This window comes from Periplaneta americana, chromosome 17 (genome assembly GCF_040183065.1).
Source record: "Periplaneta americana isolate PAMFEO1 chromosome 17, P.americana_PAMFEO1_priV1, whole genome shotgun sequence".
Classification (NCBI taxonomy): Eukaryota; Metazoa; Arthropoda; class Insecta; order Blattodea; family Blattidae; genus Periplaneta; species Periplaneta americana.
In genome coordinates, this window is record NC_091133.1 from 118,567,281 (window position 1) to 118,581,434 (window position 14,154).

Consider the following 14,154-nt stretch of genomic DNA (forward strand, 5'->3'; position numbering starts at 1 on the left):
ACTCAGGTCCCCCAACTGCGGTCCACTGCACTCAAACTCAGGACTTCGGACGCTCACACAGCTGCAGACACACTCAAGTCGAACTTCGGTCTCGAAGCTGGCTTCACTGCTACACAAGACTGACTGGCTTGCTGTTCACCGACTACAACAACAACAACAACAACAACAACAACTGCTCAAGTTCACTCGCGTCTCTTCTTTTATAACCAAACCATAGTTTCGGGAAAGTATGATGCTCGAAATTTCTACTTCTACAGACTTCGGTTCTCGCTGCTTCTTCCTGGACGATTCTATTCGGGAGGGTTCTTCCCCCCCCCCCTTCACCTCGCACAGTGAAGCACCACCAGCTTTGCGTTCCCCCTTTGCCTCGCGCCGCAGTGCACCTCCCCTTGCCCCCTTGGCATGCAGACATTCCCCTTACGTCCGCCACACCGAAGCGACTGTTTCTTTTTCCGCGCACCCTGTCGGACATGCGTTTGAATCCCAACGCAGCTGTCACAATATGATTTGCGGAGAGAATACAGAACAATGATAAATTTAAAATTAAGTATAATTTGATTTCGGAGAAACATGAGATGAAAGTACAATGAAGAATAATGAAATGAAGTTAAAAAAAATATATATAAGTTATATTACGTAGTGTTATACAAGTGATTGTGTAAAATGGATAATGAATCTCTCAATACCATTAGACAAATTTTGTTAATGATACGTCAATCTTCATTAAACTATGGTATTCACTTAACTTTAACCCTTGCTTTCTCAGTTTTTAATAAATGGTGCTTGGCCCCCTATGGCTCTGAACCCTTCATATCTTCATTTCCCACCCCCACCCAACCCCCACCTCACCACCACACTCCTGTTTCTGTTGCTACAACTACTACACCAACACCACACTGTTAGTTGAATGGCTAGAGTGTTGGCTTTTCATGCTGATAACTCAGATTCGATTTCCAGTGGGTTCATGTGAAATTAGTTTTGGACAAAGACTATTTGGTGATAGGTTTCAGTGGGGGTACTTCCATTTCCCCTTCCGACATTCTATCATTGCACCATTAATCATCGTCGTCATATGGTGCCTCTCATGGTGTGTCAATGACAATATTAAAAGGGCAGCTGAAACAACTACAGCTTCAGTGCATTGCCCATAGATGGAGATGCTTGGGTGAATGATGAATGTCAAGTACCCGTCATATACGAGGGGTAGTCATAAAGTTTTAATTATCACCTCGAAAAAATGAAGCTGCGACCATGAAACTTGGTGATGGTGTTAGTCCTTTTCTACATATTCACCCTTCAACGCGACACATTTTTCCCAACGATGGATGACTTGATGGAGGCCTTGATTGTAGAAGTCTGCATTTTGGCTGTTCAGGAAACATCCCACCTCAAAAATCACCTCGTCGTCATTCTGGAAATGCCTGCCACGCAATGGTTTCTTCATCCGAGGAAAGAGGAAGAAGTCACTGCATGCCATATCAGGAGAATACGGGGGGGGGGGGGGGGTGAGGCAAAATTTGATAGCCTAAAGAAGCAGCATGTGTGACTGTGTCCTGTACAGAATGAGCTGGGGCGTTGTCATGAAGCAAAAGGACCCCCTTGGACAGCTTCCCGCGACGCTTCATCTTGATAGCCTCCTGTAACCTCGTCAGGAGATTTCGGTAGTATGCTCCTGTGATGGTTTGCCCCTTCTGAGCATAATCTGTCAGCACCACACCTTGGATGTCCCAAAAAACACTCAGCATCACCTTGCCCGATGATGGTTGGGTCTTCGCCTTTTTCGGCGGTGGTGAATCCACGTGTTTCCACTGCTTGCTTTGCTCCTTTGTCTCGGGGTCATAGTGATATACCCAGCACTCGTCCATGGTGATTAGGCGGCTGCGTGGCAGGCATTTCCAGAATGACGACGAGGTGATTTTTGAGGTGGAACGTTTCCTGAACAGCCAAAATGCAGACTTCTACAACCAAGGCCTCCATCAAGTCATCCATTGTTGGGAAAAATGTGTCGCGTTGAAGGGTGAATATGTAGAAAAGGACTAACACTATCACCAAGTTTCATGGTCGCAGCTTTATTTTTTCGAGGTGATAATTAAAACTTTATGACTAACCCTCGTATTTGCATTTTTTTTGTGGAGAGAGGTGGCTTGACATTTATGAATATTTAAGGTGGAAGAAAGGTAATGAAATGTTAGAAAAATATGTTACAGCAGCAAAAAGAAGTGAAACTATTTGATGAGATATGAATTTTATTTTTCGCAGGTAAATGCTCTGTGTGCTGCAGTGCAGGATACGAGTGTTTTGGTGCAGAGGAGTGCCCTAGATCTGCTCTTAGTTGGTTTCCCCATGCACAACAGCCAGTTGGTACGGGCAGACATGGTGCGCCTTGTGACAGCTGCCCTTGTAACAATTCTTCGGCGAGATATGTCCTTGAACAGGTAGAGTTGGACATTTACTGTACTCCTTGTTTTAGGAGTATCCTAAGACATAATCGTAAAAACACATTATGAGAAATAATGTTAATGTAAATGTCTTATTATAAATTTGTGTAGGTTGCAAACAAAACCAGTCATTTCCAAAACAGTATTTTCTTCAGCAAGTAGAAAAAACTGTACCTATCGAGTCTTCACTTTATCTCAAAGTAAATGACAATTTTATGTATCATGCAGGTTATGTCCATTGTAATGGTGTCAATAATAATGATTTTAATCATTTTCTGTGCATTTCTTAGACAAAAATATTTTGGAAATGTCTGGTTTTGTTTGGAAATATGGGGGAAGTGTTCACTTTTCTTCGAAAATAAGCTAGGCTATTTGACATTTATAACAGTAAAACATGCATGTCACTTACATCAACTGTATCATGGAGTAACGAATATAACATTACATGGTGATTATGTAGTAAGCATCGGCCAGGCAATCTTCCTTCAATAGAGGTTCAAAGTGCATAGGATTACATTACCAAATATGTTGTTGTTGTTTTCTAATGCCAGGCGTTTGACAATAAAGTCATTTGACCTCTTGCACTCCAATATTTTTCAAAAATATTATCGTGACCAGCCAATGAAGCACAGATTTTGAGGTGTTCCGAATCCATTTCTTGGTTTGAGTTACATAATGGGCAGTTAGGGGACTGATATATTCCAATTCTATGCAGGTGTTTAGCCAAACAATCATGGCCTGTTGCCAATCTAAATGCAGCTACAGACGATTTTCGTGGTAAATCGGGAATTAACTGTGGATTTTGATGCAGAGAGTTCCATTTTTTCCCTCGGGATTGAGTTATCAAATTTTGTTAGTTGAAGTCTAAGTATGTAGATTTAATAAATCTCTTCACAGAGTAATACGTAGATTTAGTAACAGGTCTGTAAGTAGCAGTGCTGCCCTTCTTTGCTAAAGCATCCGCATTCTCGTTTCCCAGGATTCCACAATGGGATGGTATCCATTGGAATACAATTCTTTTATTGAGTGATATTAATTGAGAGAGCATTTTAGTTATTTCTGCTGTTTGAGATGAAGATGTGTGTTTAGAGACGATTGGTAGAATAGCTGCTTTGGAGTCTGACAATATAACTGCATTCCTAAATTTATTGATGTGGCATAGAAGATTCCTGAGACTTTCACTTATTGCAATGATTTCACCATCAAAACTTGTTGTTCCATATCCAAGTGATCTATAAAGTGAGAAGAGACAGCACGTAACACCTGCACCGGCACCTTGTTCTCTGGAGATCAAGGATCCGTCAGTGTATAAATGAAGGCAGTTTTGTGGAGGTTACCTAATATTAATTGTCTCTAAAGACAATTGTTTCAGTATTTCAGTGTTTACAAATATATACATATACTTCAAAAAAAATTTTGAAAATTTTCTTATGACTAGGATATTGTGAGTCCCTTTACACTCTAACAGAAAAATATGTGCCCAGGACCTGTATTGTGGAAAGATGGCGACCTGGCCAGTGCTTACTACATAATCACCCGTACCATAACACTTTTACAATAATTTTGGTTAAAAAGCATTTAGCTCAACTACAGTATGTAACAAAAGTTTAAGACCAGTAGCAAATTTCATATAATTATCTCCTGGTCCTATATTGTTATTACTATCTTCCTCATGAATATTTTGTAAATTATCTAGACTTTGAGACATCTATTTATGCAAAGAACGTGGAAATACGACTTTTAGTTTTCGAATTGTAAATTTTTATAAAATTATTGCTGTTTTTAAAAATTGTACATTTCTGGTGACGGATTAATCTCTAAATGCTAACCACTATGTTTAATTTGGTAATGAATTTTTTCAAGCAATGTGAGGAGTGTAAGAATATATTGGCACCAGAAAAAAATGCAAAAAATTTTTCTATCGTTTGACTTTTTTTTTTTTTAATAATTTTCCAAAACAAAGAAAATACTCATCATTTTAAGTAGTAGGCTTGTCGTTATATTTTCACAGCCGATTGAGCTATTGTGACTGGGCTTGTGCCAATTGAAAGTTTGTTTCTCACTCCATACAATGGCATGGAGTTCCTTTTTCCAGATTAAGCTCTGTTGAAGTGAGGGACTACCGTTTTATGAAGTGTTTCATACAGAAAGAGTGGTGTTATTGTAAAGTGTGAATGTAGGAAAAAAAAAAGTGTGTCTGAGGCGTTGAAGTGGCAAATAATTGGGATGAATATGTGTGGCAGCACAAAAATTGCAGCACAGTTGTCTGTGATTAATACAATAAAAAAATTTCATGAGAAAGGTGCAGTGAATGATTGGTTCTGTCAGGGTTTTTGACCTGATCAGAGACCTTACTTGTATTCTTTTGGCTCCTACAGTTTTGAGCTGGTGTCTGAATAAATTTGTTCCTTCCTGCACTAATATAAATGTTTCTTGCAAAGCCTGTAGGACAAAAAATGAAATTTTATCTTATCTTAAAGATTTTGAAGCCAACTGAGTTTAGATGTTATTTTATATATGTACGTACAATTGTTTAAAGAAATATCAGAGTATGTATCTAGATGACTAATTTGAAATTTACTTGAATTTTTCAAGGAAAATTATCTGTCATTTTTTTTATATTTTATATTTTCAGGCGACTGTTTGCGTGGTTGCTGGGCTCTGAAGTGAATATTTCCTTATTGAGTTCAGAGCACCCTCTGTTGAAAAAAAGTAAGAGTACTGATTCCTCTGGAAGCAATCTGTATTTCGACATGTACTCAAGAGAAATGTTGATTCAGGTGAATACATAGCTTTTTGGAAGTTGTGAATGTTTGAAACCCAACACTGATCTTACAAAGGAATTTGTGTTTCAACAGGCAATCAAAATCACTCTAAGTCAAGGAGTTGGAGAAACCCCTCATGATTTGCGTCCCTATAGACTGTTGGTATCGCTATTGGACAAGCCAGATATTGGACCAATCATATTGGACGATATACTGTTCGAGGTTTTCAGGTTAGTACCTCTCAAGTACTGAGTTTATTGCAATTAATTAGTATACTTTTGTGTTAGTAGGAGACAGATTCATATGCACTAAGAAATGGCAAAATGTGTTTATGCGTATGCACTTCAGAACCAGATATATGCACTGTGTGTGTATGTGTGCTGCGGGCTAAAGCAGGGAGATGCATTGTCACCTCTACTTTTTAACTTCGCTCTAGAATATGCCATTAGGAAAGTTCAGGATAACAGACAGGGTTTGGAATTGAGCGGGTTACATCAGGTTCTTGTCTATGCAGATGACGTGAATATGTTAGCTGAAAAATGCACAAACGATTAGGGAAAACACGGAAATTCTACTTGAAGCAAGTAAAGCAATAGGGTTGGAAGTAAATCCCGAAAAGACTAAGTATATGATTATGTCTCGTGACCAGAATATTGTACGAAATGGAACTATAAAAATTGGAGATTTATCCTTCGAAGAGGTGAAAAAATTCAAATATCTTGGAGCAACAGTAACAAATATAAATGACACTCGGGAGGAAATTAAATGCAGAATAAATAAGGGAAATGCCTGTTATTATTCGGTTGAGAAGCTTTTGTCATTAGTCTGCTGTCAAAAAATCTGAAAGTTAGAATTTATAAAACAGTTATATTACCGGTTGTTCTGTATGGTTGTGAAACGTGGACTCTCACTTTGAGAGAGGAACAGAGATTAAGGATGTTTTAGAATAAGGTTCTTAGGAAAATATTTGGGGCTAAGAGGGATGAAGTTACAGGAGAATGGAGAAAGTTACACAACACAGAGCTGCACGCATTGTATTCTTCACCTGACATAATTAGGAACATTAAATCCAGACGTTTGAGATGGGCAGGGCATGTAGCACGTATGGGCAAATCCAGAAATGAATATAGAGTGTTAGTTGGGGGGCCAGCGGGAAAAAGACCTTTGGGGAGGCCGAGATGTAGATGGGAGGATAATATTAAAATGGATTTGAGGGAGTTGGGATATGATGGTAGATACTGGATTAATCTTGCTCAGGATAGGTGGGCTTATGTGAGGGCGACAATGAACCTCCGGGTTCCTTAAAAGCCAGTAAGTAAGTAAGTGTGTTTTTTTTCTTTGTCGATGTTACGGTTGTAATCGTGTAATAAAAATAATCACCATTTAAATCATATTGGTGACATATTATATACAAAGTAAAATTCAAGTGTCCCAAATTTTGTGTCCGCCAGTGTATATTCATTATTTCTAATTCTGAATACTTTCGTGTTCACAGAACTTTATATCTAGCATGTGAAGGTAGTGATGAAGGCTCTGTCAAAGGAAACGGCACCAACAACAAGGGAAGCCAGGAATTGCTCAAGTGTGCCAACTTACTGTTCAGTACTTTGGAGCCGTGTTACATATGGATTTATGCAGGCACTCTCTTTGATGAGGCATGTGAAAGACAAACCACAAATAAAGAAAAAGTGAGCCCAGAACATGAACCATCTCTCAGAGGAGACGTGAAGCCAGTTGGAAGTGGACCACCGAATCTGATGGAGGTATGAATAGACATTTTATTGAAATTGAAGTTTACGTGTAGTCTGACTAAATTGTATTTTTTGTGGCATGACAGTACTTTAGCTCCTTACTAACAGAGTTAAAATAAAACGTGTAACAGTTTAAAATTGTTCGCTTTGCTTATCTGATATCATTACATTTAACTATATTTTTTTCAGATTTAGCTAAGAGAATCAAGCACTGACTTCTCACACATATCCCTCTCAGATCCTGTGAGATTTGTGTAATAATAATACTTACTTACTTACAAATTGGCTTTTAAGGAACCCGAAGGTTCATTGCTGCCCTCACATAAGCCCGCCATTGGTCCCTATCCTGTGCAAGATTAATCCAGTCTCTATCATCATACCCCACCTCCCTCAAATCCATTTTAATATTATCCTCTCATCTACATCTCGGCCTCCCTAAAGGTCTTTTTCCCTCCGGTCTCCCAACTAACAGTAATAATAATAATAATAATAATAATAATAATAATAATAATAATAATAATAATAACAACAACAATAACAATAACCATTCATTCATAGTGTTCTGTCCAAGGGCAGGTCTTTCACTGCAAACTCAGCATTCTCCAGTCTTTCCTATTTTCTGCCTTCAATAATAATAATAATAATAGTAATAGTAATTTCACTCTTTGTCAATTATCCTTGTTGTTACTTAAATTAGTTTTATATAAAATCTCAGTCATCAATAGTCCTGTAGGCTATTAAAAAGTAATTTGCCTTCCTTTTCTTTTGCAGTTAACATCTTCAAAACTAATATACTATATGAAGAGTCCACTGCAAGAATGATGGATGTCACTTTCTTGTCGAAAATGAACCAAGACTGTCAATGGATAGCTTAAGACATATAGAATATACATAGTGAGTTATATGGCATTAACACTGATAGTCATTGTCCAGTAATGATCGGAAAATCTCAGTTAAGCTTTGAGCGCTAAGCATTTCAAACTTTCAATTGCTTCTCCTACAAAATGTATTCCAAATGACATCCATCATTCTTGCAGTGGACTCTTCATATTTCTTTAATATAACAAAAAATTCCCTTTTTTTGTTTTTATCGCAGTAATGAAGATGATTTTTTTTTTTTATAGAAACAGCCAGTTTTCGCGAAAATTTGACACAAATTTACCTTCATAAATCAGTCACATTCATGATAAAATCTGCATATACTTCTTGGTGCATCTCTCCGTCACATTTCGTGTTTATGGCTCTGGTCATGTCATTATTCAAGAGTTCTGTAGTTTCACCTACAATTCTTGTTTGGAGTTCATTTCGTGAGGTGTAATGATTAATGACTGTGTTTCAGGTATGCATTCTTACCGAATTCTTGCTGGATGCAGTATCGCTAGAGACTTACATGGATGCACCCAGTGAACATCTGCCGGGATTGTTTCTTCATATAGTGACTCAGCTAACACAATGCTGTGATGCTCTGCTGCCTCAGGAAGTTGCCCGAAGTCTTCAGCTTTGTGCCAAAATTCTTTCTAGGGTCCAACCATTGGCATTAGCCAACCAGTCAGAGAGTGCAAAAGTTTCTACCTTAGATCTTACAGAAGAGAAGATACAATTTAGCATACAATCAGATATTGCCAAAAGTTGTAGTGACGTATCAGAGCGTAGTCGAGCCAATAGTGACTTGTCGGAAAGTAGCAAGGCTAGTAAAGACAAATCCGAAGGAAAGAAATCCTCAAAGATGAAGAAATCGTACAGTGCCAAATTCCGTCATAAACAATCAAAGAACTCGCTCAGTAATTACTCCATCAGTAGTCCAGTTTTATTGTCGGTAGTAAGAAATGATGGCATAGAGAAAAATCAAATCGAGGAAGATATAACTAAGAGTACAGAATTCATAGCTCATGTAGAAAGAGAAAGTCCAGACATTGAAAGTAGAAGTGCTGGTCCGTCATTCGAGTGCGGGTTAAACCAAGTGGACTGCGAAGTGGGGAGGTATAGTTCATCACTGACTGTTCCTACTACTATTCCATCAGTTATGCCAGAGTTCCAGATTCCAAGCAAACAGCAGTCCGTGCTTGAACAGTGCCTCAGACAGTACGAGAAGTTTTATGTTAAATTTGTTGGCGGGCAGAAAGTTATAAACGGCAGGAAGATATGTGAATTATTTCAAGAACTTTTGGTGGTGCTTCCATGCGAAACGACTGAGATCCGTGCTGCCAAACTTGAACAGCTGTTGTACAGATGCTTGAAAGTAAATGAAGAAGAGAACAGCTCATCGTTGCAATCGTCAAGATGCACAAGTCTGAAAAGTAGCAGATATGAGTCGTGGGTACAACTCGAGTCGGTAACTGTGTGTCAAAGCGAGCAGTGGGAGGAGCCAATGAAAGTTGCATCAAGCCTTCTAGTTGAACTGTCCACGTTTCCTACATATTACCTCCCCGGCGGGTCGTCACCGACGGAAGATGAACCGATGGAGTTGACTTCGTTTCCCGAGTGGCTGCAGGTTCTGGTGGTTTGTGCGTGTTGGCTTAGCAGCGTCCCTGCCCTGCAGCTGGTTGCGATATCAACACTTCTAGATCTTATCTCGGTGCTGCGTTCTCAGTGTGAAAGCACAGAATCCGGACACCAGGGTGTAGTATCTGTTGTCATGGTGCCTCTTTTGAAACCGTGGCACGTCCAGTATTTAGAACACCATACTAATGTAGTGCCGGTATTAGCACATTCCTTGTGGCACCATCTGGGCCAGCTACATTCAGAACACAAGGTGCAGTGTGTTGAACTCCTGCACCAGCTGCACAACGTACTACCGAGTAGCGACGCCGTTGAGAATGTCATAGGGGAGTCCCTTACGGAAGAAAGCGTTGAACGCAGGGTTGATGCTTTTCAGAGATTTTCCCTCTTGTGGCATATAGGACGGGAAGTCGAGACAAAAACAGGGATTAATAGGAATCTGCGAACTTTTGATAAGTCACTCTTGAAGATGCTGGACAATCTTCAATTATCAGAAAGCTGTCCTCTGAAACTTCAAGCGCAATCCTGGCTTTTACACTCCCTTCTGCGTGGAGATATTTCGCGACTGCTAGATCCACTTCTTTATATGTTACTGGATCCCGTTACTGCTCGAATGAGTGTTCTGCATGTCAGTATTGAACATTCGAACACCGTGTTGACACGTGCTGTGAAAGATGCTGATAATGGAGACCTTCAAGATGAGAATTCCGCTACTGCTAAGATCTATGCAATCAGCTCGGTGGATGGAAATGTTATATATCATGTTTCTGATTCCACTGACCAGAGGAAAGTTAAAAACAGAAAAGAAGGAAGAAGAAAATTGACAAGTAATCCTGTCAGAGCCAAACGGATCTTCGCTGTGACAACACTAGTGGGTGGGGGCAAGAGAGAGAATCATTATATAACAGAGAAGAACTCTTACATAAAAGAGTTGGAGCATTCTCTTTCTCTAAACAGGCCTGCATTGCAGAACATATCTGTGTTTGTGAACCCATTTTCATCTACAGCGAACAACAGTAACACATCTAATGATTCTGCAACTGAGGATGACTCGTCGGGAAAGATTTCAGCAGCTCACGAATGTATCCGTAATGCAACGAGATTCCATCAAAATAAGAAAGAAGGTGAAATTGGCAGAGAAGAGAAGCCAGCTGATATACTGGGATCAAACCCAGACTTCTCAGAGAGTGTGTCAAAGTTCGAGGCGGGGAATAGAAGATTAAAAAAGAGGATTGAGGGGGTGTATGAAGGACCTGACGAACCTGGGGATTCGTCTTCTGACAGTAACGTCAATAGTAGTTTGGAAGTCGTGCAGCGGTGGTCTGCGGGAGAAGACGAACTGGAGGAGTCCACGGCAGCAGAGGAGTATTTTGGGACAAGCAGTACAAACAGCGGGGTTGACTCCTCGAGCATCAGTGTTGTAGAAGAAATCCTGCATGATGTCTTACACATGGTGGTCGCTCAGTGTGCAGACGACAGACATGTGAGTAACATGAGTGTGTTCCAGATTAATGTATCTATATATATAATTTGAACTGGTTATGGAAATTATGGGAAAACGGCTGAATGGATTTTAATAAATGATCTCTCATATTGAAGCTTGGAACCCAAAGTTTTTCAGAAAAATAGTAGTTTTCAGTGAAATGTCAATTTTCCTGGCATTTTCCTATTTTCCAAAATCCATCTTTCGTCACTTTTGAGAACTAATTAATTGCATATCAGAATAAAACAAAACACACATTACAATAAACAATAGACTATTACACGAAGGCCATGGCCTGCTAGATTGCTGAGATATGTAGACCTCAAATTCAATTGGTTATTAAAAACTTAAAGACTTGCTAAAATAATTTGCAGGTCTGATTCTGCGGTGTGTAATTTTCTGAGTACAGCTGTGTATTGAATTTCTTAAAATCTACAAAATTTGAGGTGGTTTCATGACATTATTATCATCAGAAATTAAATATTATTATAGTTAATGCCATGATGTGACTGTTTTTCATTAATTATACATATTAATGCTACATTGATGATATGAAAGTGAAACGTTTTGAGGTTATATACTGTAGGCAGATGTAGAGAATATCTTAAATTAGATCTTCATTTCTATAATTTACTGAGTGGCGGCTATTATATAACTACAAAAGTTGCGTAAGATAAGAATGTTGTTATTAAAATTCAAATGTTTTTATAGTCATTAATCAAGTGGGGTTGGGTCTTTTTCATATAATTAATGGCGCTATGGTGTAGATATTTATATGCGTCATTGGCGTCAAAAACTGAAGGTGGATAGGTTCAAGAAAAAGTATTTGGCATAAAAAACATTCAGAGGTAGTATGTTTCTTCAGCATTGGCTCAAGAGAGGCAAAAATTACAGTTCCTAAGGAAAGACCAAAAGGTATTACTTATTGATAAAATAAGAGGCCTAGAAAATTTTGTAGTCTCCCGATCATTTCAGCAAAATCTCTTAGCTGGATAAAATGATTTTACCCTCTACATTTCAAGCTCTGTATGCAGCAGCTATACCAAGATGTTATGCCTATTGTTCGAAAGCACAGCAAACCTGACATTTTTTTAACTTTCGCCTACAATCCACAATGACCTGAAATAGCTATTGCTTTACTCCCACATGAATAACCCACTGATCATCCTAACATTGTTACTTGCGTTTTCGCGTTGAAACTCAAAGACTGAAGGTGGATAGGTTCAAGAAAAAATATTTGTCATAAAAAAAACATTCAGAGGGAGTATGTTTCATTATTATGGAAGCAAATAACTTTCAAAATATCTGGTATTCTTCATTGAAAATAAAACTGAAAAAATTTTATTTGAACTTCTAATGAACTTATTTGCAGCATTTGCTGCACAAGCCACTAGTCGAATATTATTAGGAGAAGCTTCATACTTTTTCATCTTGTGAAGCATAAACAGTAGAATCCCTCTTATCTGACACCAAAGGGACCAGGCTAGTTCCGGATATGAGATTTTGCAGGATAATTGAATAAATACCAGTATATACAAAAAAAAAGTTCATATTTTATGGTGCCAAATGTTGAAACTGCGGCCATGTGAAGCTTATTTCTCTATCACTTTCTCCTAATTGAATAAACATAAAAAAACTGTGGATTTTCCTTATTAAAAGACATCACGCAACACAAATAATACACAAATTTTAGGTTCGAATATTCACTGAAAATGAAACACAGATTTTCTCAGAGCATTGCTATATTGACTAAATATATTTTTTTTCAATCATAGCTTTAGTATTGTTATAAAATAATCTCTTCATCTTTAACAGATTTCTCTGTTTTAAAGAGGTGTTAAATAAATAACGAATTTTATAGAATTATGGTACACAGTGAATATATATAGTAGGGTTGTGGATCAGGTAGATTGTGTGTGTTTTTATACATATATATCTACCATTCTACTCTAGTAACAAATATTTGAAAGTGGCATTATTTTACAAGATGTTTTTCTCACTTGTGCCTTACATGGTTTTTATACTGTGAATTTTCATAAAGGAAGTAACCCTGCTTTAAATTTCCGTAATAATATATACATTTTCTCATCAATTTGATCTTTCTTATTTTCTTTCAGTCTCTTCAATTTTCCTTCTCTCTCCTGGTCTCCTGAAAATTATAAAAGACAGATTTGACTGTAATTTGTTAAAATTGCTCCTGTAGATATGCATATAGTGATGATATATGTGTATGCATTACATTCTTCATGTATGTGACACTGAAAATTCCTCATTCTGTCCTCGATGGAATTCGGTTATAATTGGTTCAAATGTCAATTTATTTGTGTTCATTTTTCAATAAGAAACAAACGATAAAGTAAGTTCTTACCAAAGGAATTAAGTTATTTTATGCTCGACCATGCCGAAATGTAGTAATTATCCACCTGGTAGCAGCCCTTTAATGGACCTCATTAAAGTACACCTATTCATTAAAGTTCAGGTGTTCCACCAATCAGAAAATACCATTGTAACAATATGAAAGCACAAGTATAGATTATTCTCGGATATGCAATCGAAAGACAACAATAAATCAATAAATCACCTATATTTGAAATGAAGTTAGTTCTGTTACTATAATAATTAGCGTTAATTGTAAATAATATTCAAATAAATTCAATTTGTCATCTCGTTTTTCAATGTCAAGGTCAATGTCGACATCTGTTTCTCAGAAAAAAATCAATACTTTCACGTCTGCGCACATCTCACAATTTACGAGGTATTGCACAAGGTCAGTTCAGCTCCTCACTCAGATGAGAATAACATGAATACTTATGAATAATTTCAAGTTAGAAATATGGTCGAGCATAAAAAATCGTATGAAACTTGACTATAATGGTAATTAAGACGCTTGTATGAAAATTATGAAACTCGCTTGCGCTCGTTTCATAAACATATACTTGTATCTTAATTACTACCATTATAGGCTCGTTGCATAATGTACTATTATTTGAGAAATTATAGAATACTGTTTCTTATTCAAATTTGAAAATATCTATGCTAAAATAACCCTTGAGTCTTTTATCCAGTGATGAGAAAAAAAAATCATGTCTGTTACATCTCTGGTGTAGGTTAAGTGTAAACATCTTGGAAATGTAGGTAAGATTTTTCAATACGTACATCTGAAACGTTGCATTATTCCATTCATTCTAGTATCACATTAATTAGTTTTTGTAGTATTA

General features: G+C 37.7%; 1 protein-coding gene across 4 annotated transcripts in view; it reads left to right on the plus strand.

Moving 5' to 3' along the window:
- Window positions 1-14,154, plus strand: part of LOC138692613 (protein DOP1 homolog) — a 122,581-nt gene that overhangs the window by 28,333 nt on the left and 80,094 nt on the right. For all 4 annotated transcript variants that reach the window (XM_069815637.1, XM_069815635.1, XM_069815636.1 and 1 more), the window contains 5 exons: window positions 2,260-2,435; window positions 5,074-5,218; window positions 5,297-5,433; window positions 6,699-6,966; window positions 8,294-10,936. In XM_069815637.1, the coding sequence (XP_069671738.1) occupies window positions 2,260-2,435; window positions 5,074-5,218; window positions 5,297-5,433; window positions 6,699-6,966; window positions 8,294-10,936 (3,369 nt within the window). The remainder of the gene's footprint in view (window positions 1-2,259; window positions 2,436-5,073; window positions 5,219-5,296; window positions 5,434-6,698; window positions 6,967-8,293; window positions 10,937-14,154) is intronic.